This window comes from Saimiri boliviensis, chromosome 11 (genome assembly GCF_048565385.1).
Source record: "Saimiri boliviensis isolate mSaiBol1 chromosome 11, mSaiBol1.pri, whole genome shotgun sequence".
Classification (NCBI taxonomy): Eukaryota; Metazoa; Chordata; class Mammalia; order Primates; family Cebidae; genus Saimiri; species Saimiri boliviensis.
This window is the reverse complement of record NC_133459.1, coordinates 119,146,647-119,173,535: the sequence shown is the minus strand read 5'-3', so window position 1 is coordinate 119,173,535 and position 26,889 is coordinate 119,146,647. Positions and strand designations below refer to the sequence as shown.

At 34.6% G+C, this 26,889-nt stretch overlaps 1 protein-coding gene across 17 annotated transcripts in view; it reads right to left on the bottom strand.

Annotated features, from left to right (window-relative positions):
• Nucleotides 1–4,838: 4,838 nt before the first annotated feature.
• ZNF644 (zinc finger protein 644) overlaps nucleotides 4,839–26,889 on the bottom strand; it is a 109,859-nt gene continuing 87,808 nt past the window's right edge. For all 17 annotated transcript variants that reach the window (XM_074381451.1, XM_003933314.3, XM_010343868.2 and 14 more), the window contains 2 exons: nucleotides 11,967–12,069; nucleotides 4,839–10,959 (listed from right to left, as the gene is read on the bottom strand). In XM_074381451.1, coding sequence (XP_074237552.1) covers nucleotides 10,767–10,959; nucleotides 11,967–12,069 — 296 coding nt within the window. In that variant the 3' untranslated portion in view covers nucleotides 4,839–10,766. The remainder of the gene's footprint in view (nucleotides 10,960–11,966; nucleotides 12,070–26,889) is intronic.

Here is a 26,889-nt window from a genome sequence, read left to right as displayed (position 1 = left end):
CAAATGCCCCAGAAAAAGCCTTCTAGAAGTTTAGTAAAAGAAAAAGAGAAGAAAACATCAGTAAATAAGGAAATGACAGATACAGAGATTAAACAACTTTTAAGAGGATATTATCTAGAAGTTATTCCAAAATTTTGGAAAATCTAGAATAGATAGATACTCCTCTAGGAAAGTATAACCAAAATTGGCCCAAAAAGAAGAAAAAAAACCCTAACCACCTATGATTATAGAAGACACAATAAAAGCAGTCAAAAGATTGATCTCTCAAGAGGTAGCAGACTCAGATGAGTTTATGGATGAGTACCATCAAATCTTTAAGAAAGCAATATCGCCCATGATACGAAAACCCTTTTAAAGCATAGACAAATTTAAACTTCCTAACTCATTTTCTTAGGCTAGCCCAACTTAGATTCCAGAAAAGTAAAGCAGAAGAAAGGTAAAGGCCAATATTACTAATAAACATGTATGAAAAGAAATCCTCAATAAAATATGGATTGAGTATCCCTTATCTGAAATGCTTAAGAACAGAAGTGTTTCCAATTTTGGATGTCTTCAGGCTTTGAAATATTTGCACATATTAGATATAAGCAAAAATTGTGCAAATATTTCAAAACCTAAAAAAATCATTAGTTTATACACATAATCCTTACATCATTTACATAATATATTGGAGATGTGATCCAAGTGTAAACATAACATTTGTTTCATATACACCTTATACACAGCCTGAAGGTAATTTTATATAGTATTTTAAATAATTTTGTGACTGAAACAAAGTTTTGACTGCTTTAACTGTGACTTGTCAGATGAGGTCAGGTTTGGAATTTTTCATTTGAGGCATTACGTCAGCACTCAAGGACTGACTCAAGGATTTTGGAGCATTTTGGATTTTGAGATTAGGGATACTCAACTTGCAGAAACAAATCAATTGTATAGTATTAACCAACACATCATGACTGAAAAAGGCATTTAAGGATGACTCAACGTTTAAAAGCCTATTAATATATTTTATTAGTATCGGCAGATTAAAAAAAGAAAAAAAATCACATGGCAATTTCAACAGAAGTTAATACTAAAATCAATATTTTGTTTCTTATTTAAAACAAAAACATGCAAAAATTCTTATCCAACAACAAATAAAACTCTTTTCAACTCAATAAACTGTCTACAAGAAACTTTCAGCAAAATTACATTCAGTAATAACAGCAATATCCCTGTTATAATCTGAAGCAAAAGAGAAATGCCTGCTAATATATTGCTAATATTATACTGGGGATCCTTCACAATATAAGAATACAAGAAAAATAATAAGAATAAAATTGGAAAGCAAGAGATAAATGTCATAATTTTGAGATTGGCTACTTAGAAATTTCAAGAGAACTGACTGAAAAAATATTAGAATATGAATTCAGCATGATGACACTACGAATAAAATTGACATACACAGAATGAATTCCTATGTATCAATATTGAATCAGAAAGTTCAGATATAAAGCCCCACTATCACTAGCAACAAAAACTAAGATACATAAAAATAAATTTTAAAAGAAATGTGCAATTATCTATAAAGAAAATTATAGGACTCTCCCATAGGACATAAAAGACAAAGATAAATGGAAAAACATATCATGTTCCTAAAAGGGAAGACTTATATTTTCCCATTTTCCATAAATTATAGTGTAGTTCTAAGCCCAATCTCAGGATGTTCCAAATTTTGACAAATGAATTCTAAAATACAGGTGGAAGAGAAAAATGCAATGCTTTAAAATAGCTCATTCACAGGCCAGGTGCGGTGGCTCACATCTGTAATCCCAGCACTTTGGGAGGCCAAGGCAGGCGGATCACTTGAGGTCAGGAGTTCAAGACCAGCCTGGCCAACATGGTGAAACCGTGTATCCACTAAAAATGCAAAAATTAGCTGGCCATGGTGGTGGGTGCATGTAATCCCAGCTGCTTGGGAGGCTATGTCACAAGAATCAATTGAACCCAGGAGGTTGCAGTGAGCCGAAATCGTGCCACTGCTCTCCATCCTGGATGATAATAGAGCAAGACTCAGCCTCAAGAAAAAAAAAAAAGCTCAGTCATTTAAATCATTCGGAAATATTTTACTGAATGCATGCTATATACCAGTACTTGTCTAGGATAATGGAAGTGAACAAAATATACAAAATCCCCCATCTCAGAAAATTTATAATGATTTATTTAAATGTTAGATTAATAACAACAAAAATGTCATACATGCATCAAAAAACTAACATGACAGTGAAGGATTACTGAGTCAAAAATCCAAAAGATACTTCTCTGCAGAGTTCACAGAAAAAAAAAAAAAATCTTAAAGAAGACAAGAAACCCAATGAGGCCATCCAATAGAGATACCTTTTATTTCTGCCTACGGGAAATGTTCAATCTGAATAGATAGCTATGAAACTAAATTGCATTTTCAATGATCTCATGGGGCAAGAAGAACAAAACTATACCCATAGAGCAAAAGGAGAGCCAGTTGTAAAACCAGTCTTCCCATGAGCTAGCTGACTTTGGGTCATCTGAGTAGGTCAGGTAAATGCAAGACCTGAATATGAACCTCAACTAGTAGCACCCCAGACACCTGGCAGAAGTAAATGAAAATCCTATGGGAGAAGATACTGTCCTAGGCCAGGAAATAGTTCTATAATAGTTTTCAAATACAATGTCCACCATATAGTCAAACATATGGGTATATAAGAAAACAAGATACTACGAACAAGCAGAAAAAAGCAACTACTAACAGAATCTGACCCACAATTTATCTTAGATATCCAGAAGTATCAAATACAGAATATGAAAATAACTATGTGGGCCATATTCAATGAAATAAAAGCCAAACTACAGTACTGAAAACAATAAAAAGTATATCTGAAAAAGAGCCAATGGAAATTCTAGATCTTTATAACAATATAACCAAAGTAACAGTCACTGAGAAAATCAGGGGAAGAAACTAGAATGCAGCAGACAGAGACAAAGAGAAAGAAAACAGAGAAGATTAAAAAACCTAGAAAGCACAGTGCGAAGGATTTAACATATATTTAGAGTCCCAAAAGAACAAGAGAGAGATAATGGGACAGAAAAAACAGCTGAGCAATAATAGCAAAGAAATTTCCAGAATCCCAACAGAGATCTCAAACTTGACAACTACTAAAAATTCCCACATAGACTAATAATAAAGTAAAACTTTAAAAACTCGAGATAAAGATAAATATCTACAAATCCGCCAGAAAATACAGAACAGATTAAGATAAGCAACAACTGAACTTGTAACAAGGCAGAAAATAACGGAATAGGCTCAATATGTGAGGGAAAAATAACTATCAATACAGAATTCCAAACCCAGTAAAAATAGCATCCTAGAATTAAGTGAATATCCACACTAACTAAAAACATCAAATAAACCCTAAACAGTGAAAAAAAGAATTAGCTGAATAAAGGCATCATCAGACAAAAGCTAAGAACGTGGCATAAAATGACTAAGAAATTTCAAAGCGTTCACTAGAAGTCACCATAAAAGCAAGCGAAAAACACAGCCACAAAGAAGAGGGTATCTGCAACACATATAACCTAAAGATTAGTGGAATTCCTAAGAGTCAATATGGGAAAAAAGACAAGACACCTCAATAGAAAAATATGGGCAATTAGCAAAGGCATTTTTCAAAAGAGAAACACAGGTGGCCAATAAACATAAGAATAATCAACCTCATAGTAATCAGGGAAATGTAAATTAAGTTCATAATGAAATATCATTTATATGTGCTAATGAGTAAAAATTTGAAAGTCTGACTATATTAGTGAGGCTATAGAAGAACAAGAAGTATGACACACTCCTGGGAGTAAAAACCTGTACAATCATTTTTTGGAAAACAGTGGCTTATCTAAGACGCATAAACTCTATCATCTATAACTAAAAAATTCTACTCCTTGGCATGTACCTTAAGAGAAATCTGCAGATGTTTATCATGAGACATAATAAAAATGTTCATAGCTCAATAGCTTTTAAAAGCCATAAGCTGAAAATCCAAATATCAAGAACAAAAATGGATAATGAAACATGGCGTATCTATATAATAATATACAGCAATGAAAATGAATAAACTACAGCTACTAACAGAGATGAACTTCAAAGATGGTATTAAGCAAAAGCAACAGGTCACAAAAGAAGACATTTGGTATAATTCCATTTCTATGAAATACAAAAACAGGACAAAGCAGACTGTATACATTCATAAGAGGTCAAACTATTAAGAATGGTAAACAAATGATTATTAGGATCAGAATAATGGTAATGGAAGGAAGAGACTTTAATTGGGGGTGCTGGCAATGTTCTACATCTCATTTTTAGAGTAATTAAGGTTATTTCTTTAAATATTAGAGTAACACATTTATGTATTTTTCTCACAATAAAGCCAATTTGGTAAGGGGTAATTTGTTCATACTTTAAAATTTTTGAGTATTTATAATATTTAAGAATTATCTAGTCTATTAGTCTAACAGTTCAGCCTTCTAAATCCAATCTAAAAATGTACAAATGAGTAATAAACTTGGACTTGTACTAATGATTTTAAAGTAAAAACCTTACTGTTACCTGAGGCATTGAAATAACCAAGATAATCCAAGGTTCTACATATTAAGACTAATTTGTTATGTTTGTAAAAGATATTTATGTACTTGAAAAAGTTTTAAATCAGGGAACAGAGGTGCTTCCAATAGAAACTGAATATACTGAATTTAGATACGCAGTTTTAAATGTTTTTAAAATTCTACTAACGTTGTAAATGTGACTACACATTATCAAAAAACTCCTTACTTCTAAGTATTTGCTGAAATTTGCTAAACTCATCAAAAAAAAAAAAAAAAAAAATCCTGAGTTTGACCTTAAAAACTTAAGAAAGAACTCTTTGGGTTTATAGCCTTAAGAATCATCTTTTTAGAGCAAACTTCTAAGTAAATTTTTCTACCAACTTGTTCAGAAGACACAAAACAATTCACATTTAATGCTATCTCTTTTTCACATAATATAAAAGCAAAGAAACCTATGCCAGAAGAGGTTTTTTTTGTTTGTTTGTTTGTTTTTTTTAAATTCCCACACAACCCCAATTTATATGCCAGAAGATTTTGAGGGTTAATTTTAATTAAAATTTGTCTAGGATTATATTCAAAAACACAAACCACTTGGCAGTTGGTATGACGACACATGCTACTTTCAAAGTAGTTACTGTTTACTTTTTTAGGGGTAGGTGGGGGGTCACAGAGCAATTAAATGCTATGGAGCTCCCAGAAAAATGCATATAGACACACTACACAATACAATAGTCAAAGATCTCTTGAAAACAACTACAGGTTAAGGACACTTAAAACTCTCCATTATACTGGTGGCAAATTATGAAATCAGAGCTTATTTTAGACATATCATCCAGCAAAATATAATTTTATGTATATTATTATATAAATTCATTTAAAATCAGAAAGGTAATTTAAGAAGAAAAGTTCACATATTTTGTTTTCATTTATCACTTAAGAATGACCACAATACCACTCTTTACATACTAAATAAGCAAAGTTTTGTTTTGTTTAGAAGAATATACTGGCAAGGATGAGATGAACTATATACCAGTCTCATACATTGAAATTAGCAGAATACAGTTATATAACTTTTCTGAATAATAATTTGGAAATGTATACATAAAGCCTCAACTGTATGAGGAATATTCAACTCTTCATCTACTAACTCTACTAAGAAAATAATTTTATATGTGCACAATTTACTGCAAGAATGAGCATCAAAAGCATTGTTTTTTTTTTTTTTTTTTTTTTTTAGACTGAGTCTCACTCTGTTGCCCAGGCTGGAGTGCAACGGCATGATCTCAGCTCACTGCAACCTCCACCTTCAAGGTTCAAGAAATTCTGCTGACTCAGCCTCCTGAGTAGCTGGGGTCACAGGTGGCCACCACCATGCCGTTAATTTTTGTATTTTTAGTAGAGATGGGGTTTCATCATGTTGGTCAGGCTGGTCATGAACTCCTAACCTCAGGTGACCTACCCACCTCAGCCTCCCAAAGTGCTGGGATTACAGGCATGAGCCAGCACTGGCCAACAAAAGCATTCTTTATGATGTCCAATCCTGGAGCCAATATAAAATGAGCAACAATGGAGGAGTAAATATACAGGATGATAAAAAAAAAACTGTAAAAAATTTAAGTATATTTAAGATGAATAGTTAGTGGCATGAAAATGCTGATGGATCTACTGCTAAAAGAATAAAGGGACAATTTCTGCACAGCAAGTTTTTTTTTTTTTTTTTTTTTTTAAAGAAAAAAATCTACAAACAGAAAAACAAGACCAGAGGGGCGTATGATAAATTTTTAATGTGGAGAATTCTATGTATTTTTTTCTTTTTATCTAAAATTTTAACAGGAAATAAATCAATAATTTATTAGATTATATGAACTCTTTATTCATCTTGACTTTTGGCCTAATCTAAGAATCATTCAGTATGAGATATCAATTCTGTAAAATTTATTATTACAATTGTTGTTTAAACTATTAAAGGTATTATTCAACAATTTGTCATAAGAAAAGCCAAGGCTGGAGTACGGGTATGGGCTACTGATGAAGGATCTATAATCGAATATGGCTGGCCCTCAAAATCAGAAAAGAAGTTCCCATTGTTGAATATGATAGCTATCTTCTGCAGTGGGGATGAAAAATGATTCTAGTCTGTCATTTGAAATATCACAGACAGGGATTGGCTTTTGTCATATTCTAGGATTAACATAAATTATGTGGTATTTAAAGGTTAGACTACAACGCAGCACCCAAATTTAAAATTAATGATAAAACAAGATACGTTATAATATGTTCTGATTATAATTATATTGAAACAGTGAGACAGTTAAGAAAGAAATCAAGCTGTTTAAAAGTAGGTATCTTTGAATGATGCTATCACAGGTGATTTCCCCACATTTTATTTTTTGTTTTCTAATATTTTTTAAATGGGCATAGATTACATTTTTTTTTTTTTAAGAGACAGGGTCTCTCTCTGTTGCCCATTGTGGAGAGCAGGGGCATTGTTACAGCTCACTGTGTTCAACTTGAACTCCTGGGCTCAAGCAATCCTCCCACCTCAGCCTCCTGAGTAGCTGGGACTACTGGTGCACACCACCATGCCTTAAAATTGTTTTTTCTTTCATAGAGATGGGGTCTTGCTATGTTGCCCAAGCTGGTCTCAAACTCCTGGGCTCAAGTGAACCTTCTATATCAGCCTCCCAAAGTACTGGGATTACAGGCATGAGCTAATGTGCCTACCCTATTGCCCTAGTGAGGAAAAACCCCTCTGTGTTCTAATTGGACAGTCCTTGAGAAGTTGTGTACGTTCTTTAAAAAAGTCTAGTAAATTACTACTGAAAAGCTATTATCTCCCCAACATATAATTAAATACAAGTGAAATCTAAAATACAGATATAAGTAATGCCACAGTTCTAATATATTCTAAAGAAGTATAGTAGAAAATAATATATAGAAGTTAACTTTTTTTGTCTTAAAGCCATTAAATACATCAACACTTCTGACTGGATTTTTTTTTTTGGAGACGGAGTTTTGCTCATTACCCAGGCTGGAGTGCAATGGTGCAATCTCAGCTCATGGCAACCTCCTCCTCCTCCTGGGTTCAGGCAATTCTCCTGCCTCAGCCTCCCGAGTAGCTGGGATTACAGGTATGCACCACCATGCCCAGCTAATGTTTTGTATTTTTAGTAGAGACGGGGTTTCACCATGTTGACCAGGATGGTCTCGATCTCTTGACCTCGTGATCCACCCGCCTCGGCCTCCCAAAGTGCTGGGATTACAGGCTTGAGCCACCGCGCCTGGCCCGGATTTTTTTTTTTTAAGCCCTAATTTAGCATTAGAAGCTCTCATATCTCAGTCAATGGTAAAAGAATTAAAAGAAAATTAGTCAATACTGAATATTCATCAGGCCATATGCTGACATGAAAATCTTATCATGTAATTTGAGACAATATTTTATACTTTTCTTCTAGTGGGAACCAAATGAAAATATATTAACTTTCTAGTTGCCAAATAAAAGATGAATTTTGAACGGTTCCTAAAAAATTCTTTAAAATTTGTAATCTAAATATCTTTACTACCAAAAATGCTCTTTGCTTCATTTACATTTCAGGAGTCACTCTAGTCTACTGCTTCTGATGTGAAATATTCTATTCTGATGAGTAAATTCTTTATATATCTAGAAGGAGTAGTTGTTTAAATATAATTTAACATATTTAAAAATTAAATATAGTTTTGATTCCAAAACTGTAGTCAAATTAATTCTACTTGTATTCACACATGGTGATATTTGGCCTGACAAGACAAAATCATAAGACGTGTAAAAATTAAGGGGCCAGGTGTGGTGGCTCATGCCTGTAATCTCAGCACTTTGGGAGGCTAAGATGAGAGGATCTCTTGAGCCCAAGAGTTAGAGTGCAGCCTGGGCAACATGGCAAAAACAAGCCGAGAGTGATGACGTGTGCTTTTAATTCCTTGGGAGGAATTAAATTAAATTAAATTAAATTCCTTGGATGACGTGTGCTTTTAAATTTCTTTTAATTTACTTGGGAGGCTGAAGTGGGAGGATCACTTGAGTCCTGAGAGGTTAAGTTTGCAGTGAGCCATGATCACACCATTACACTCCAGCCTAGGTGACAGAGTGAAACTCTGCCTTAAAAAAAAAAAAAAAAAAAAAAAACAAAACAGTAATTAGAGTGAAAAGGGGCTCTAGTGATTACTAGCCTTCCCACCAAGACTCCTGTTAGAATTTTTTTTTTTTTCCTTCTGGACTTTACTTGCTATGCAGTATGCCTTCCAATTTAAAAGTATATATTCAAAGACATATAACTATCAATGAAACTTGCTCAATAAGAGATATAGACAAATACAAAGTTTTTATCACGCCTTTTGTAAAATTGAAAATAACTTATAAGTACTTTTCCCTTATCTATTAACCTAAAGGATCAGGAGACCCTTGGTTGGGAATGATCCATCTAGTCCAACCTTCTAATTTTGCATATAAGATGGATCTGAATTTAGAGGTTTGATTAATCATGAAAGGGGGAAAAATGATCCTTCTCACATACATTATATTGACAAGTCACCTGGTAAGTATCAACAATTTAAATCCAATGAAACACAACCTGAAGTGAACTATTTCTACTAATGATAAAAATAAGAAATGTTTCACATTTTAATTTTCTTTAAACCTTTTTTTTATTTAGAGATTTTTCTGGTAAGGAGATATACCATAGGAAAGCAATTTCACTGGCAGTGAGGTATGTATATACTCTACCAAAATACTCCTTATTTTAACTGTTTTTAGCTTTATTTACATACGAAGCAAAGAATCAATGCATATCCTTGGTTCAACTATAGTATTAGCCATACTACATGAAATAAAATGGTGCTTGCATACAAAAACTGTTGTTTGTAAAGAAATCTGATTTCAGATTAAAAGAACTAATTTGTTTTTGGAAAAAAAATTCTAAAAAGAATCACAATTTATCATGACCAAGACACCTGCACCGTATTTTCCATTCCTCACAGCACATTTATTTCAGTAATTCTGTTATGTCGGTTCTTAGCATGAGCATAGTGTTACACGATTTTCGTACATATAATCACATCCAAAACAAGTTCTAAAATTTTAATTGTAAACATTCTCATCATATGGAGAAATATTTTAATTGGTGTATTAAGTTTTGCTAACTGATCAAATTTGGTAAATAATATAAATGAGAACATCTATTCTAAACTGTGTAGTGAGCAGTGTTTATTAATTACATTTCTACAATGTTAAATAAAGTAAGAGGCAAACCTGTCCTGTAAGCATGTCAAATTTTAGGTAAAACATTAAAAAGAAACAAATCTGTTAACAAAAGAATGTCTTGCAATAAAGAACATTAGATTTTTTAAAATCTATTATGATACAAAAATGTAAAGGGTAAATAGCATCTTTGTTGACAAAGTAGGAGGTAGCATGGATGCACCACTTTATTGTCTGAGAAATGCAACTGGAGTAAAGAATATTTCCTTACCACAAATAATTTCCAGAACTATATACATATTTCTTTTAGAAATACTTGTTTAAACAAATCTCCCTCCACTTTTTAGTATAAAAAAACCGTTCCATGTGATTTAAAAAAAAACACTTACACATCTAGATAGAATAGTACTCTGCCCTATTTGAGTGAACAGTCTCAAACTATGAAGTACATGATATTTAATGCCCTAATTTGAGTAAATTTAGTCATCGGTTCTTGGTATTATACAAAACACTAAATACATACAAACAAAATATAATATCTTATTTTTCTATGCAAGTCTTGTGGGGAATAAACAGAGCCTTGATCTGGTAACACTGCAAAAAAACATAATTTTCCAATAAGTCTGTCTCTAAGTATCAATGTGCAACAGTTTATTAATGGCTGCTTACATGTACTGCTCTTTTCTTGAGTGAACACAGTTAACCAACAAAAATTCGTAAACCTTAAAAACACATCTTCCACCCTATATAAAATATAGACTACTTACTGTTTTAAGTATTGGATTTGCTCTGATGTCATTGTAATTCACTTTCCCCCATTTTTCTGCTTTAGTATTTATAAACAGATAATTTAATGTGGCTTTAAAAAAAAAGAATGTCAAATTTACATCCAATTCAAATTTGCTATTTAAAAGGTTTCCTGGTTCTATGAAGCTGCTTCAGCCATTAGTAGAGAAAATGAAGTTTCTGTAATGGAGGCAGGCTTTTTAAGTAGTGACGTGACTTCCACCATGCCAGCTCCAGTCCTTGGAAGATTAGCGTTTACAATATGTCGTTGTAAGTGCTTAATCCAGTCTTCCTGAACAGACAAGGGTCCTCGAAAGACTAGGCCACAAAACCTATAGAAATATAACAATTCTCTTAACATGACCAATTCTCTTTCTTTAAAACCAATTCACATAAAATCCATAAACATAAACTTTCATATTTTAAAGACAGCACGTGATAAAGTTTCTAAAGTCAAATGATTTAATAAAACATCAAAACTCCCAATTCATATATTTATTAACAGCTATAATAAACTCTAGTATAGAGTTTGTATAGGTAGGAACATTATTATTAGGGTAAAATTAACAGTCTTAACACCTACACATCTTAATTCACTTGAAACAGCAATTACTCTAAAATGTGCTGTTCTTTAGAAAAGACCCTTCCCCAATTTATCATTCTTTAAATTGCATTGTGTTTATGTTTGTTCATGTGTCTTGTGTGTGACTGTGAGTATGGAAGAAGGTATGAGCATGAGAGAAGAGAAAATGTGTTCCCAATAAGTGAGAACTCAAGAAAGCAAAAATTCAAACCAAATAAAATTAAACCATACAAACCAAGGAAATGAAATATGAGAAAAGCTACTTTTTCATTTTTATTTTTTTGAGACAGAGCATTGCTCTGTCACTCAGGCCGGAATGCAGTGGCACGATCTCGACTCACTGCAACCTCTGTCTCCCGGGCTCAATCGATTCTCTTGCCTCTGCCTCCTGAGCAGCTGGAATTTCAGGCATCTGCCACAACACCTGGCCTCAAGTGATCCATTCATCTTGGCCACCCAAAGTGCTGGGATTACAGGTATGAGCCACCATGCCTGGCCCAAAAGGTACTTTTATAAGTCACAGTATAATAGATTTACATCACTACTGGCTAATGTAAAAAACTTGACTTACTACTTGTTGAAGTACAGGATACTGTGAGCTGAATTAAGATTTTAACCTATCTCCAGAAGTTCATTTATAACTTGGTTGTTGAGAATGCACACTCTGCTACAAATTAAAAATCTCAAATGAAATAGCTAATATGTCTCAAGCAAAATATGAAGAAACTGATCAGATTTGGCAATATAGGCACATACCTGCATCGGAGAATGTAAACCTCGTCAGCACCATGAGGTAATGTTAGCATTTTCTTCTTGCTTCCAGATCTTGACCTTGATTTCTTTTGCTTACAATCTAAGGCTAAAAAAGGGGAGAGAAAAACTTAACATTCCATATATATTTCAAAATATACATACATACATATTTTTCTAGAAAGGTCTGACAGACCATGTAAATCAGTTAGAAAAAGTCTGCATTCATTTCCCTATTCCCTGAAGCATGCACTCAACTTGCTGATTCTGTAATAGCAGTAATATTATCTGCATCTATTCTTCCTGTACTGCCTTTTCAAATAATGTTTTACCACACCAAACTAGAACTGAGAAAATGTAACTAAGTAACTTGAAACTACTAAATTGGCCAATTATTAAATAATGGTAATCTTTACTCTCATAATCATACATAATTTTAACATCTGGTTAAATCTTATTTCCAGAAAAATAGAACCTTTTATTTGAGATCATTAAATTAAGTTTGCATTTCATTACTGCTCCATTAAGTAGGTCTCATATACTTGGAAAACTTAGAAGGGAACATGGACAATGTAACTAAGCACTCAATGAAAAAATCAATTTTCACAGTGATGCAAGACTTCTATAAATAGCTCTTAAAATTGTATGCTGGCCCTACATTTGAAAGGACAAAAAAAGCTCAACTTTCATTTTTGAACTTAACTTGTATTGCATACAATCATCAATTATGCAATCATATAAGTTTTATTTACTACAAAATAAATATAAATCCATATTATCTCACATAAGTTTACAAATGGATCTATGTTTAATGCTAACTATTCTTTACATATTTTTCATTTTAGATTTCTTCAATAGCTTATTTTAAAATGTGATTTGAAAAGGCAAAAAAAATTATATAAAAAGAGACCAAAATTTGATGTTAACTGTTCTTGAAATTTTTCCATTACTTGACTTTTCCTTTATTTATTCTAAAACAATCTGATTTAATAAAGGAAAAAAGATTTTTTTATAGGTAGAAATAGCACACAACATTTGATAGGTCTTTGAATACAGCTACACCATTTCTTTGGACAAAGGGATGATAGCAATCCAGGGTGCTGCTGGTCAATTAGCAGGAAGAGAAGGTAAGAATTTATCTGCAGGGATTCAAGGTGGGAGGGATACAAATGTAACAGAAGAGTTACCCAAACGGCTTTTCTTCCATTATCCTGCCATGTGAAACATTCCCTGGAATAATTCTAAGTAAGAGAGAAGGAACTGGCTATTCAATGACTCTGTGAAACGAATTGTTCAAAGTCCAGATTCCAAAAGAACAGATGCTACTATTACAAAACCAATAAACATAGTTCCTTACAGCAGTCAAATGGCAATGCTAACAGAAATGTCATATAGAAAATTCAAAACCACAAGAAACCTAAATCTCACTGAAGCCACTGGTTTTTAGCTTCCTGTCATCTGCCTATTCAAAAGTCAAATCTAAGACACAGTCTTTTTCCGTTTATCCTCAGAAGAAGAGTCTAATAAGTAAAGAACTACTAGAAGTCAAGTTAGGTATTAAAGAATGGGTAATTCAAAATTAAACAACCAAACTCTGGAATAGAAAAATCTTATAAGGATCTCATTAGTTATCTCAGTTAAGAGCCTGGCATATAGTAGGAACTCAACAAATACTTCCGGAAGAAAAATAAAGCAAAACCCAGTAATTTAACCATTGATATTTAGACAGCCTATGAATGAAAATGTTTTACTCCTATTTAATACAGGTAATGTTCCTGTACAACACTGTGCATCATTTGTTTAAATATGTTGCTGCAGTCACATGTACTTCCTTATCCTAGATATAAATCACTGACCAGTCCAGCTTATGTACAGAAACTAGGTTATTCACAACAGCTACAAGAGTGAAATATCATATACTTTGTAACCAGTAGGAAAAACCTTTTTCCTAGTCACTTTGGTGAGCAATCTGAATTTAAGTGGGTTATGAGTGATTCATATACTGGAAGTAGAGTTCAGGGAACTCAAAGAGTAAGTGCTAGTAAGTGCTACTAGATGTCAGCTATTCTTTCCATCTGTAAAGATGGATCCTTGTCTGTGTTAGGTAGAACAGAGCAAGCATTTGGTGTATCATAAGATTACAGGTAGAATCTTACTTTGATGAGCTTGCTGGTTGTCAAAATTGCCACACTGTATTCAAACTCCTTTTAAAATGCAAATAAATTATGGTAGGATACAAATAGAATACATTATAACAATCCTTAAAAAATTTGTTCACAGAATGTTAATGTTAGGGGTGTAAAGTAAATTAAGGAAGCAAGGCAGAAGACGGTAGGGAAATACGCAAAAGAACATTTTATCAGTTACAAAGCATTTAAAGTTAAATTTACATATTGTGGTATTTTTAAAACGGGACTGGGCATGTTTATTCTGAAATGCAGAAATATTTTTGGCATTTTTTTTTAATAGGGAAAAAAGAATTATTTTATGGCTTTTGATGCTTTGTGGACTGTGGAAACTCTTAAGTTTAGGCTGTTTTATGAATGAGCAGATCTAAATTTGAAATGAGAATGCCATCCTTTTTGTAGCAATGAGTATGTGAAGTATTACGACCTTGGAAAGCAGGACAACTCTGCTACATAGGACTGACTGGTCATCTCTAGAACCCAGGGCTCCAAGTTAAGGTTACAGAATCTCATGCCCTTCTGAGAATCCCTATAAACTTACCCATAAATTTAAAACATTAAAAATCTGTGATCATGAAATCTAAATGTCTCAGTGGTTTTATATCTTCATCATCAATTCTAAATTTCTTATCTCCTGAAATATTATCTTTTTGAAACATGAACATATTTTACAATAGTTTTTTGTAATGCCAACATCCAACTCCACTCGTGATATTGCCCATACCTTTGAGAAAATCTGTTTAAAACCGATTTAACATATTAATGCTACACAATAAGGAGACATCTATATAGCATCCTCTACATAAAAAGGTAATTTACACAGAAAATTTCAGTGAATGAAAAAGGATGAGGTACAAACACGTCTGTTATAGCAATATTCTCACTTAAGAGATTTTATTATATCTAGAGGGAAAAGCAGCTTTGTTCTGGACTGTACCAGGAGCTGCTAGAACATTAAATACAGATCACTAACACATTCAGTTTTAGTATAATGCAGCTCATCAATATCATTAACAGTCAAAGTTTTAACAAAGTTATTTATATGAATAATCTGCCAAATAAATAACTTTGTTACACAAAGCCGTTTTTTGTAACAGGATTTCATTTGCACTTGTTAGTAACCAAAAAACTCTCAAGAAGCTAATAACAAAAACCTCACACACCCTTTTCTCTTGCCAAAGTATTTTAAATCTAACATTGTTTATATACTTTAAACACATTTTTTAAAATTTTAAAAGTATTAACTTTTTCCCTAGTATAAGTTTCTTTAGAAAGAAACAAATTCAGTCATCCAAACAGTCCTAAGATTCCTATTCAGGGGGCAGAAACAGTTTAAGTGATTAATTTCAAACAAAAGACTGTCAGAAATCTTTCAAGTTACCTGATTTATAAAAGATCTAAATTGCTACTGAGAATATTTTACTTGCGAGGAGAATAAATTGAGCTGTAAGGTCAAATGAGAAAAAAATTAGAATATACCTTTCAGTAAGATATCTGTCTTGGTCAAATACAAATATGAAAGAGAAAACACAATAAACTTCAGTCTTCAAAAAGAACACCATACTGCTATGCTATCAATACGACGACCAACGATCATGACAACAACATGCCAAAACACAAAACCAGATTGGTGCAAAGCAAATAAATAATACAACACATAAAATTCAAGTCTGTTTTCTGAGCCATTAGTTTTATACAAAGAAGATTAAAAATTTACTTTGGACTTTGACATTATTAAATAAAGTCTTTTGCTCTTTCCACCTTTCTGCCCATATATACAGTAACTGCTTCAATGAGTTTCATTTTATTTTCTTTCACTACATAAATGACCCGAGAATGAGAATCTATTTCATAAAAACAGCTGGAACTTCTGTGATAAAGCACATCATGACTAAATTAACACTCGCCACCAAAATATTTTTATTTGTAGTAATTCTCCCCGTCCAATTACTTAAATGCCTTGTTTCATCTGTTTCTTTTCTAACTGGTTGCTGGTGTTCCACCACCTTCGAAAGCTGGTGCTGGAGGTCGTGGTGGCAGTGGTGAGGTGAGAAGAGGATGCACATGTGCCAAGGGGTACACAAGTGTAAGACAGAAAAATAAACTCAGTTCTTTTTTTTATATCTTTATTTTAGGTTCAAGGGTACATGCGCAGGTTTGTTATACAGGTAAATTGTATGTCACGGGGGTTAGGATACAGACTATTCCATCACCCAGGTAGTAAGCACAGTAGCTGATAGGTAGTTTTGCACCATCTCCCTCCTCCTACCCTCCACCCTCGAGGTAGCCCCAGTGTCTGCTGCTCCCTTCTTTGTTTCCATGTGTTCTCGTTGCTTCGTTCCTGCTTGTAAGTGAGAACATTCAGTATTGGTTTTCTGTTCCTGTGTTAGTAATAAACTCAATTCTAACTGTTGTCACTAATCCTTGAAGGTTCATATGTAAATACCATTTTCTTTCCTTCAGCCTCAACTGAAAAAGAATTAGGTTTGTGTGTGTGTGTGTGTGTGTGTGTGTGTGTGTGTGTGTGTGTGTGTTTTTAATAAAACACGTTAGCTTGTCTAAAACAGGAATGGAGTAGAGAAAGCCATTTGTTGAGAAGCCAAAGTTTCATTTCTTCAGCTTACATCTTTGTTTCTGTACAAAGTGCCTAGGAGACCAGCTTCATGGGTATCCAACCTGTGCAGTCACGTACGGAGAACCCCACACTCAGTTTAATGCTCTACTATGACAGCCTTGAAATTATTAATGTTTGGACAAGGGCTACCATACACTCATTTTGCATTGGACCCTGCATATAGCAGTCCTGGTACCTGACTACCTGCTATCATAAATGAGAAAGGCTGCATTCATTCAGTTCCACCCCTCAATTCCTTGGCCCATTAAAAAAAAAAAAACCTATTAAGAGAAAAATTGTTAAATCCCCAATCTTTACATAGTATTAAAATTGAAAACGACTCCCCTACTCCTACCAACATCAGTTCTTTGCTCCTAGCTATACCACCATATTCAAACCAATCATTATTCCCATGATGAGTAGTTTAAATTATAAAAAGCAATGTTGCCCTTACAATCAGCAATTAAGTATAAAGATACACATTTAGTAACCTCAAAAGTATTTAGTTTCATCATCATTTTCCCTTGATATTTTCACTTTAAAATTGGATAATTTTTTTAGTACCCTAAATAACTTTAGTTTTTAGAGTTTCCACTCCCAATGACTGAAAAAAGGGTAAGTAACTCAATCATACAGCAATCAGTGGCAAAGTTAACTAGATCCTGCATATTTTAATTATTTACTTGGAAGAGGATGAAATGCAAAATACCTGGAAAACGGATTTCCTTTGCTTTAAGAATTAGGTTTGTGATTTAACAATTATTAGTCCCCCAAGACTGGTTACTTGAGTTTGTCCTACAAAGTAGGAGGTTATATTAAGGATAGTCAACAGCCTTATAGTTCAGAGAGAGAGTTAAAGGAAGTGAAAGTCACCTTTTATTTAAACTTGAATGGATTCAGTTAAAGAAAAGGTACAATTTGTAGAAGCCCCCACTATTTCAAAGTAGAGGGGATAATTACTAAAGGATATATTGAGCAAGTATTCTCTAGATGTAAAGGGAAAAGACAGACATAAATATGATAACCTCATCACACATTTTAATAAACAGTAATTAGAGGTTTTACCAGCTTGCCCAAAGCTAAAAAAGCTAACAATATCACAGCTACAAGTGGCTTACTGGTCAGTTAAGAGCTGATAGGATAGCAAATGTATTACTTCTTTGTGGTTACAGGTAAGAAAAAATACATTTGAAATTTTCTTTTCAAGTAAGTTGGACTTGTATGCTTTTATTAAGCAAAATAGGCATTAGTTAACATCAACCACTTTTCTAAAACTTTTAAGAAACATCTGAAATTAGAATAAACATTAAAGTACGTAATGACAATCTGCTTTAAGTCACTTTGTTTAGAATTATAAACAAAATAATCAGCCTTGGCCCTTAAAATCTCCGTATTTCTGAAATATCATTTCAGATGTAGTAACAATAATTAAATTGTTCTTGATCATAAAATTATTTAAGAAAACCATCTAACTTTAATATTTCTTTTAAATTATCTTCAATATAATCATATAACTTAAACTAGATAGAATTCACAACAATATATTAGTAAATCTAATGTCACAAATCCATGGTCGCAATGGATCTAATTTGGCTTTCTATAGTTTTCAATTTGGGCACATTCTGCCCAAAATTCAAACTATAACCAAACATAGTATTGATCCGGCATTTTCTGTTTCAACCAACTTTTGGCTAAGCTACAGTTAAATATATACACCTTGAATAACAAGAATTAACCTTATTCTTCAAACCCTAGGCAAACCAAAAAAAAAAAAAAAAGAAAATTCTACTTTTCTACTTTTTTCTACTTCTGCAGTTAAGTGAGAAACTACCAATAAGCCATCCTTTTACCCTAACCTCCAAAAGAGAAAGTCTGGGTGTTATTTTATTATTTCCACAAAGTCAATTAAAACATTACCTGAAATTTAGCTCTGGCCAACCGCATGCCTTGTTATTGTTAAGGGCTAGTTCTATCTGAAAAATCCAGATTACAAACAGCATTCAAGAAATTCATAGGCCGGGCGCAGTGGCTCAAGCCTGTAATCCCAGCACTTTGGGAGGCCGAGGCAGGTGGATCACGAGGTCAAGAGATCGAGACCAACGTGGTCAACATGGTGAAACCCCGTTTCTACTAAAAATGCAAAAAATTAGCTGGGCATGGTGGTGCATGCCTGTAATCCCAGCTACTCAGGAGGCTGAGGCAGGAGAATTGCCTGAACCCAGGAGGCGGAGTTTTGCCTGAACCCAGGACGCGGAGGTTGCAGCGAGCCGAGATCGTGCCATTGCACTCCAGCCTGGGTAACAAGAGTGAAACTCCGTCTCAAAAAAAAAAAAAAGAAATTCATGTTAGAATTGAGAAAAGGAAAACAGTGCCGTGTAGTCAGCTATGCACAACATGCAAGATTTACCAGGCCCAGAAAGACTGGAGTAGGGGACTTTAGTCACTTAACTCCTATGCCCCCATGGGGTTGGGTGGGAGGGCACTCGCGGCGGGGGGGGGGGGGGGGGGGCAGCGCAATTGTTTAAAGGCATTATGTTCCTAACCTAATCCCTTACCCATTATTTCATGTTCCTGAAATTTGTGATACAAAGAACAATGTATAACCAATCGATAGCTTATGTTATTTTAATGTAAATTCTTGATAGGTAAATGTAGGAACAGCTTCTTTTTTCCTTAAAAACTCACTTGCAACTGCTGCTAATCAGAGTGTATATCGAGGGCCAACTTGAACCTATGTTTCCAGGTGGCCATCCTCAAGCTTTGGGCTTGAATAAATTCTATACCTAATGATATTTTCTGAATCTCATTATTTAAGGCCTACAGAATAAAACTCATAGCAAACACAAACATTATCAGAATTAGATACATTTAAAAAGCCCAAATAAATCTTTTTTTAAAAAAAAAAAAAGCAAAACCTAGAAAATTAGTAAATAACAAAACCAACAGCAATGCCAGGAAACTAGACAAGGCTTGCATGAAAATCAAGATGTCAGCCAAAACAGATCATCCTCCTTTTGGAACCAATGAGCAGCAAAAAAACAATCATCACAGAATTTCAGAATTTTATGCTACAATGGTGTCCTCTTAGGCTATATTCTCCTAAAAACAAACCTACTGATTCAACAAGTATGGTTATTTGCTTTGGAGAAATAAAAATAAAATTCTAAGTTCTGGAACACACTAAATGGACACCCTCTTTGCCAAGGGGACCCCAGAGAAACCTTAAAAATTGACTTCCAGCCACAATGGGACAGAAGGTGAAGCATGTCTCATTATATTCCCTCTCTCACTAACCACCATTAAACTTTCTTTCCTAAGAGTTAAAAAGAAACCAGCCTTTTCAAAAGACTCGTTCCACCACTGATTTCAACCAATTGCCTAACTCAGAAGCCAGACTCCCGTTTTTGTGGTTTTGACAAAACTGAACAGGCTTGCTTCCTGATAAGAGATCACAAAATGGTTCTGGCTGGTCCATGGAGTTTGTGCATAGGGTGCCTGTGAATCTGTTTCACCTTTTGGCATGTAAATTCTAATTTTACTATGTTTAAATGTTAGGGCTCCACCTTAACGTGAACATGGGATATATGTAACATGGAATTTACACACCGAGCCGGTGTGCACCACCTCATGAATATTCATAGCTCCTCCTATAACCTGTTGAATATGTATACTTAGCCAACCCATTCGACATAACTTCCTGTCTCACCCTTCCCCCTCTGAAGGACTTGCTTTTGGTCTCTGTCCAAGGATACACTTCCAAGCCTGCAGCCTTCCAGCTTTTTAAGAAATAAAGCTCTCTTTCCAAACTTGTAGATCTGCTTTTAAGATGAAACTCTGTTATAGTGGATAGCTGGATGATGAATTGCTGCTAGTAAATGACAGAGAAGTGATGAAGCCTGCCCTTTTACCAAACAGCATGGTAGCAGACTGGTTAACTGTACTTGTATAACCATCTACCTCCCATTCAGATTTAAAACCTTGAGCCATCTCTATCTCTTTTCTTTTATTCTGTACCTGTAACTAATCTACCATGTCCTGCTTATTTTATTTCCATAATATTACCCATACATCTATTACCCCTCCTTTACATTCTTAATGTCACTAACCTGGTACAGGACTCTTAAAATTATCTACCTTGCAATTTTTCCTCCTCCCAGCCAAATCCTTTATTTAAAAAGCAATTTCAACAGCATTATACAAATTCCTTAAAGTATTCCAATAGTTCCCCATTACAAAGTTAATTCCAACATCTTAGACTGGCATTCCATGTCATCTACTTGACTCTACCAAACTCAATTCTCTTACCTCATACTCCCTAGCATTTCCAATAAATTTCCCACCACCTTACTCCTTCAAGCACCTCCCTTCCCCACCTGACCCCCATTTCCATTTCACTTAGCTATACATCAGGGTCCATTCAAAAGGTAATTTCAAAAGCCTTGTGAAATCCCAGTCTAGATGAAAGTGTCTTCCTCTTTCTCTGAACTTCCACAGTATTTCACACATAAACTACAATGGCACTTACCAACTTGTCTTGTATTACAACAATTATGTATATATGTGCTTCTAATATTGTAAGATCCAATGTATCTCTGCATACTTAGCACACTTAGACGTGAAAAAAAAATGCTTGTCGAATTAGTGAAAAAAATCAGCAATCATCTTTTAGTATGGTGGGAAAGTAGCCTAATTCTTGCTGGCATAATAAAACAATTAGTAGAGTATCTGTAAAAGTTACCCAAAATACTCTATATCATATCCAAGCTACTCAAGGTAAAAATAAGAACAACATTTTAGAACATTAACCATCAAAATGGTTAGGAAAAAATGAAGTTATTAACAGTTAAAGGACCGGTCTTCAGTTAACTAGAAAATTTACTCAACTCAGATAATTCATTACCTTGCTAATCATTTATAAATGATATGTAACTATGCAGATAAATGTAAACACATATATGCCCTTAATGAAGAACAGTACTACAGAAATAAGTTATAGCTAAGACATATATAGACCCATCTTTTCACTGTCTCATAAATAGCTTTTTAATAGGTTTGACCATGCCATTCCCTTATTTTTCTTTTCTTTTCTTTTCTTTTTTTTTTTTTTTTTTGGAGATAGAGTCTTGCTCTGTCACCCAGGCTGGAGTGCAATGGCATGATCTTGGCTCACTGAAACCTCCACCTCCCAGGTTCAAGTGATTCTCCTGCCTCAGCCTCCTGAGTAGCTGGGATTACAGGCGCTTGCCACCATGCCTGGTTATTTTTTTGTATTTTTTAGTAGAGATGGAGTTTCACTATTTTGGCCAGGCTGGTTCTCAAACTCCTGACCTCGGGTGATCCACCCATCTTGGCTTCGCAAAGTGCTCAGATTACAGGAGTGAGCCACCGCACCTGGCCTATTTTTCTTCCATTGTTATTTATTTATTTATTTTTGAGATAGAGTCTCACTCTGTCTCCCAGGCTGGAGTGCAGTAGTGCAATCTTGGCTCATTGCAACCTCTGCCTCCCAGGCTCAAGTAATTCTCCTGCCGAAGCCTCCTGATTATTTTTGAGATAGAGTCTCACTCTGTCTTCCAGGCTGGAGTGCAATAGTGCAATCTTGGCTCATTGCAACCTCCGCCTCCCCGGCTGAAGTAATTCTCTTGCCGAAGCCTCCTGAGTAGCTGGGATTATAGGCATGCACCACTGCATCTGACTTGTATTTTGTTTTTGTTTGCTGAGGAGTTTCATTCTTGTTGCCCAGGCTGGAGTGCAATGGCACAATCTCGGCTCGCTGTAACCTCCAACTTCCGGGTTCAAGCAATCCTCCTGTCTCAACACCTCCCAAGTAGCTGGGATTACAGGTGCATACCACCATGCCAGGCTACTTTTTTGGATTTAGTAGAGATTGGGTTTCACCATGTTGGTCAGACTGGTCTCGAACTCCTGACCTCAGGTGATTCACCTGCTTCAGCCTCCCAAAGTGCTGGGATTACAGGCGTGAGTCATAATTTTTCTTTTTCTTTCTTTCTTTCTTTTTTTTTTTTTTTTGAGACGGAGTTTCACTCTTGTTACCCAGGCTGGAGTGCAATGGCGCGATCTCGGCTCACTGCAACCTCCGCCTCCTGGGTTCAAGCAATTCTCCTGCCTCAGCCTCCTGAGTAGCTGGGATTACAGGCACGTGTCACCATGCCCAGCTAATTTTTTGCATTTTTAGTAGAGATGGGGTTTCACCATGTTGACCAGGATGGTCTCGATCTCTCGGCCTCGTGATCCACCCGCCTCGGCCTCCCAAAGTGCTGGGATTACAGGCTTGAGCCACCGCGCCCGGCTTTTTTTTTTTTTTAGTAGAGACAAGGTTTCACCATGTTGGCAAGGCTGCTCTCAAACTTCTGACCTCAGGTGTCAAACTCCTGACCTCAGGCCATTTGCCTGCTCAGCCTTCCAAAGTGCTGGGATTACAAGTGTGAGCCACCACGGCCGGCCCCCTTATTTTTAAAAAATCCTTTAATGACTTCCTAATTTTTTTTTTTTTTTACCAAGTATTCTAAGCATTACCCCACCTTTCTGGCACTACAATTTCTCAAACATCTGTAACCAAATCTCCTGACACCTGAACTCCAAATTTCATCCCTTTGTGTCCACACTATGTTCTTCTCTGCCTGAAATGTTCTTTGACTTCATCTCCTCTTCCTAAAACTTTACTGGATCCTTCAAGTTCAGGGTCCGGCTGAAACCATATAAACCTTTCTGTAATAACATCCTTGTACTTTTCCCACTGGGTCATGATTATGTTTATGCAGCTGGAATGCAGTATCTTTATCGGCTCAGAGATGAGCACAGTCTTGATATAAGAACTCAAACTTTCGTTGAATGAATAAAAACTCTGTCTGACTGCTAGTTTTGTTCTCTTGCATTTAAAAAATCATGACAAGAAACATACCAGCCTGAACTATTTTTATTATTTCCTTTTCCTCTTTTTTACAGGTTCCAATGAGAAAAACAGTAGAGGCATCAGAAAAAAAAGAAATCCCACTTAATTCCCAGCTTCCCTCAAAAGAAGGTTTAGACTAAAATAACCTAAACCCATACAACACTTAAAGCCAATATGCCATTTAGTTGTATACTACCTTGCACGGTTTTCAAATTTTGATACTTTTATGTATGTTGTCAACAATTCTTCCTTATGTTTTCTGACAGCAGGGACATGTCTCATACTTTTCACATATCCCCCCACAGCCTAGTCTGGAAGAATTATCAAGGTGTTCACTTGAAGTAGAAGCAGGTTCGCTCTTTTGGAGTTTAATCTTAGTAAGATCAAAATTTTCTACTTACACTCTTTCAGGCTGAACAAACTACCATGAAACCATGCAATTTCTCAAACATGCAATACTATATTAGTCTTAAAAGACACTACAGAGACACATATGAATGAACAAGCAATTTAATGCACATTGGGAAGCTTTCACAATACTATTTTTTCTATCACGTCAGAAAGTGCTCCCATAGCACTTTCCACAACATAAGAATGACTTTTATAGTTGGCTTACAAACCCATTCAGCACCTGACACTGTGTTACGTGTTCATTAGTACTTGTTACAGTCCTCTGCAGCCAATTATATCATTAAAGCTGAAAACAGGAAAAAGACCGTACTACTATTTCACTTAAAAGTAGATGGTATAAAAAATAAAACACGAACTTGATTTTTTAATAAATGTTAACATATTGTACTAGTGGTATTGATTAGGATCCAATTTTTTAAACTATTTTCTTTCCTCATCAGAAAAGTCAAATAATTATGATGGATAATCATCTGTTGTAGAATAGCAACAATTGGGCTTTACCTCCAAATTGTATCAAGAAAATGTTCTGAAGATAATGAAGCCCCTCTCAAATATACGTGCATATATAAAAATATTTTTCTTGTGTTAATTTTAAATGAGTAACTAGAAATTTCCAATTACTGTTAAGTCCCAGAGGTCAGCATTTGATCTACAGAGAAAAATTTGGATAAAATGAGCACAATTCACCTGCTGCCACAGAAGAGTTATGACTTCTAAGATATTACTATCCTTGGCTCTAGTCAGTACCAACCCCTAAGAGAAAGAGGCACTTAGGGCAGTGTCTTCAATCTATAATAGTGACTTCTTAGTGGGTAGCAAATGAATTTACTGGCTCATGACCAGCATTAATTTTTCACAAAAAAAGAATACAAAAAAGAAAAAAAAAAAAAAATTAAAGTGCATTTAGGTGAGTGAACAAGGAATTCTGTTTGTATCAATGTAAGTTTGTATACGTGGTCAAGATATAAAATAAAATCCCAATTAAAATGTTGAATGCCACCATCATTCTTTCCTCTTTTCAAAAGATAACAACATACTATCTACCACAGAGAAGCATTGTGGCATTCATCGAAAAGATCTACTTCCTTTAACAACATTCTCTCTACTATGGCTGTATTTCCCTATCCCCACCTGTTGAAATTCACTTTTATTTTGAGCTCAAAATATATATTTTTCCTGAGTGCAGATTAGGTTGATAGAATATGCTTTACCTTAATTTTAAATGCTTTAGCAATTTTAATAATCAGGATGATTAATTTATCATTCAATCTAGGATATTTATGAGAGTAAAAGAGGCACTAGTACTTAGGTTGGACAACAGGCTAAACCAGTATATATAGTCACTTCATTAATAACTTAATAGACTATGTTCTTAATATGGCCAGTATAAAAAGACATTTAATTAAAACATTAGGCACAAAAAAAGCAAATTAGTAAAATAAAAAGTCCAAAAGTAATATAAGCTACATTATAAAATTTCAAAATTTAATGAAAACTATATAATGTTCTTATTACACTGCATAGAAAACCAGAAAAAATTTGTATGAGCACATAAAACATTAAAGATAACAAAATCTCAAAAAGAAACCTGCCATTACTGCAGTCTATAAATAACTTGAATAAACTCTTTTTTTCTTTTTTTGAGATGGAGTCTTGCTCTGTTGCCCAGGCTAGAATGCAGTGGCGTGATCTTGGCTCATTGCAACCTCTGCCTCCCGGGTTCAAGCAATTCTCCTGTGTCAGCCTCCCAAGTAGCTGGGATTACAGGTGCCTGCCACCACGCCCAGCTAATTTTTGTATTTTTAGTAGAGATAAGGGTTTCACCATCTTGGCCAGGCTGTTCTTGAACTCCTGACCTTGTGATCCACCCACCTCAACCTCCAAAAGTGCGGGATTACAGCTGCAAGCCACCACGCCCAGCTGGAACTAACTCTTAAATAAGAAGTCTGCCTTAAATTTACAATATAGGATATGAAATAAACCCTTTGATTCTAGTCTATTTAAAGATTGATCAGGGGAAGGGGGAATAAAACAGTTTCATAAATTATCTACAAGTGAAGACACATAAAAATTATTAAACAATTTATTTGAACCTACCCAACAGAAGATAAACTGGGACAGTTCTGAGCAAAACTTTAATTTGTGAAATTATTCTTTTATGACAATTTAACTGTCCCAAGTATGGTTACCTCTTCCAAATCTTCAATTCTAAACCGTTCCTATTTCTTCCCTTGGTTCCTTTTACAAATACCAGGGAAGATGTATTTTAATTTACATTTATGATCATAGAATTAGTTTTGTTACTATGCAATTCTTGCATTTTAAGCATCTTTTGCTCAAACAAAAACAAAACAAAACAAAAAAAAAACCAAAAACAACAACAAAAAAACCCTTCTTAGGGCTTCTGATTCTTACTTCTATTTCTACTTTCCTTTTATTTTGGCATCTCTCCTTTCTCAATTTGCCACCAGATGTATTGATGATAGCCTTCAGGAGATACGCAAAGCCTATACACAGAAAAATGTTTATCTGAGAATGAATAAGTGCATGTTTCTGGGATGGGGCCCACAACTTTCAAGAAATTCTCAAAGATGTTGGTGACCCCAAAAAAGATTCAGAGCCATCATATTAGAAGTATTTAAGTCATCAGTAAATAGGTATTTTGGGAAGAAGAGGTATATCCTTTTCAGTATATTCAGGACACCTGAAGAAATATAAGTTAGAATATTTTTCTTCCCTCGAAAGGTCACCAGTTCCAACAGAAGAGACCAGGAGCTGGTAGCTTCTAAGAAGGCTTGAAAGTTT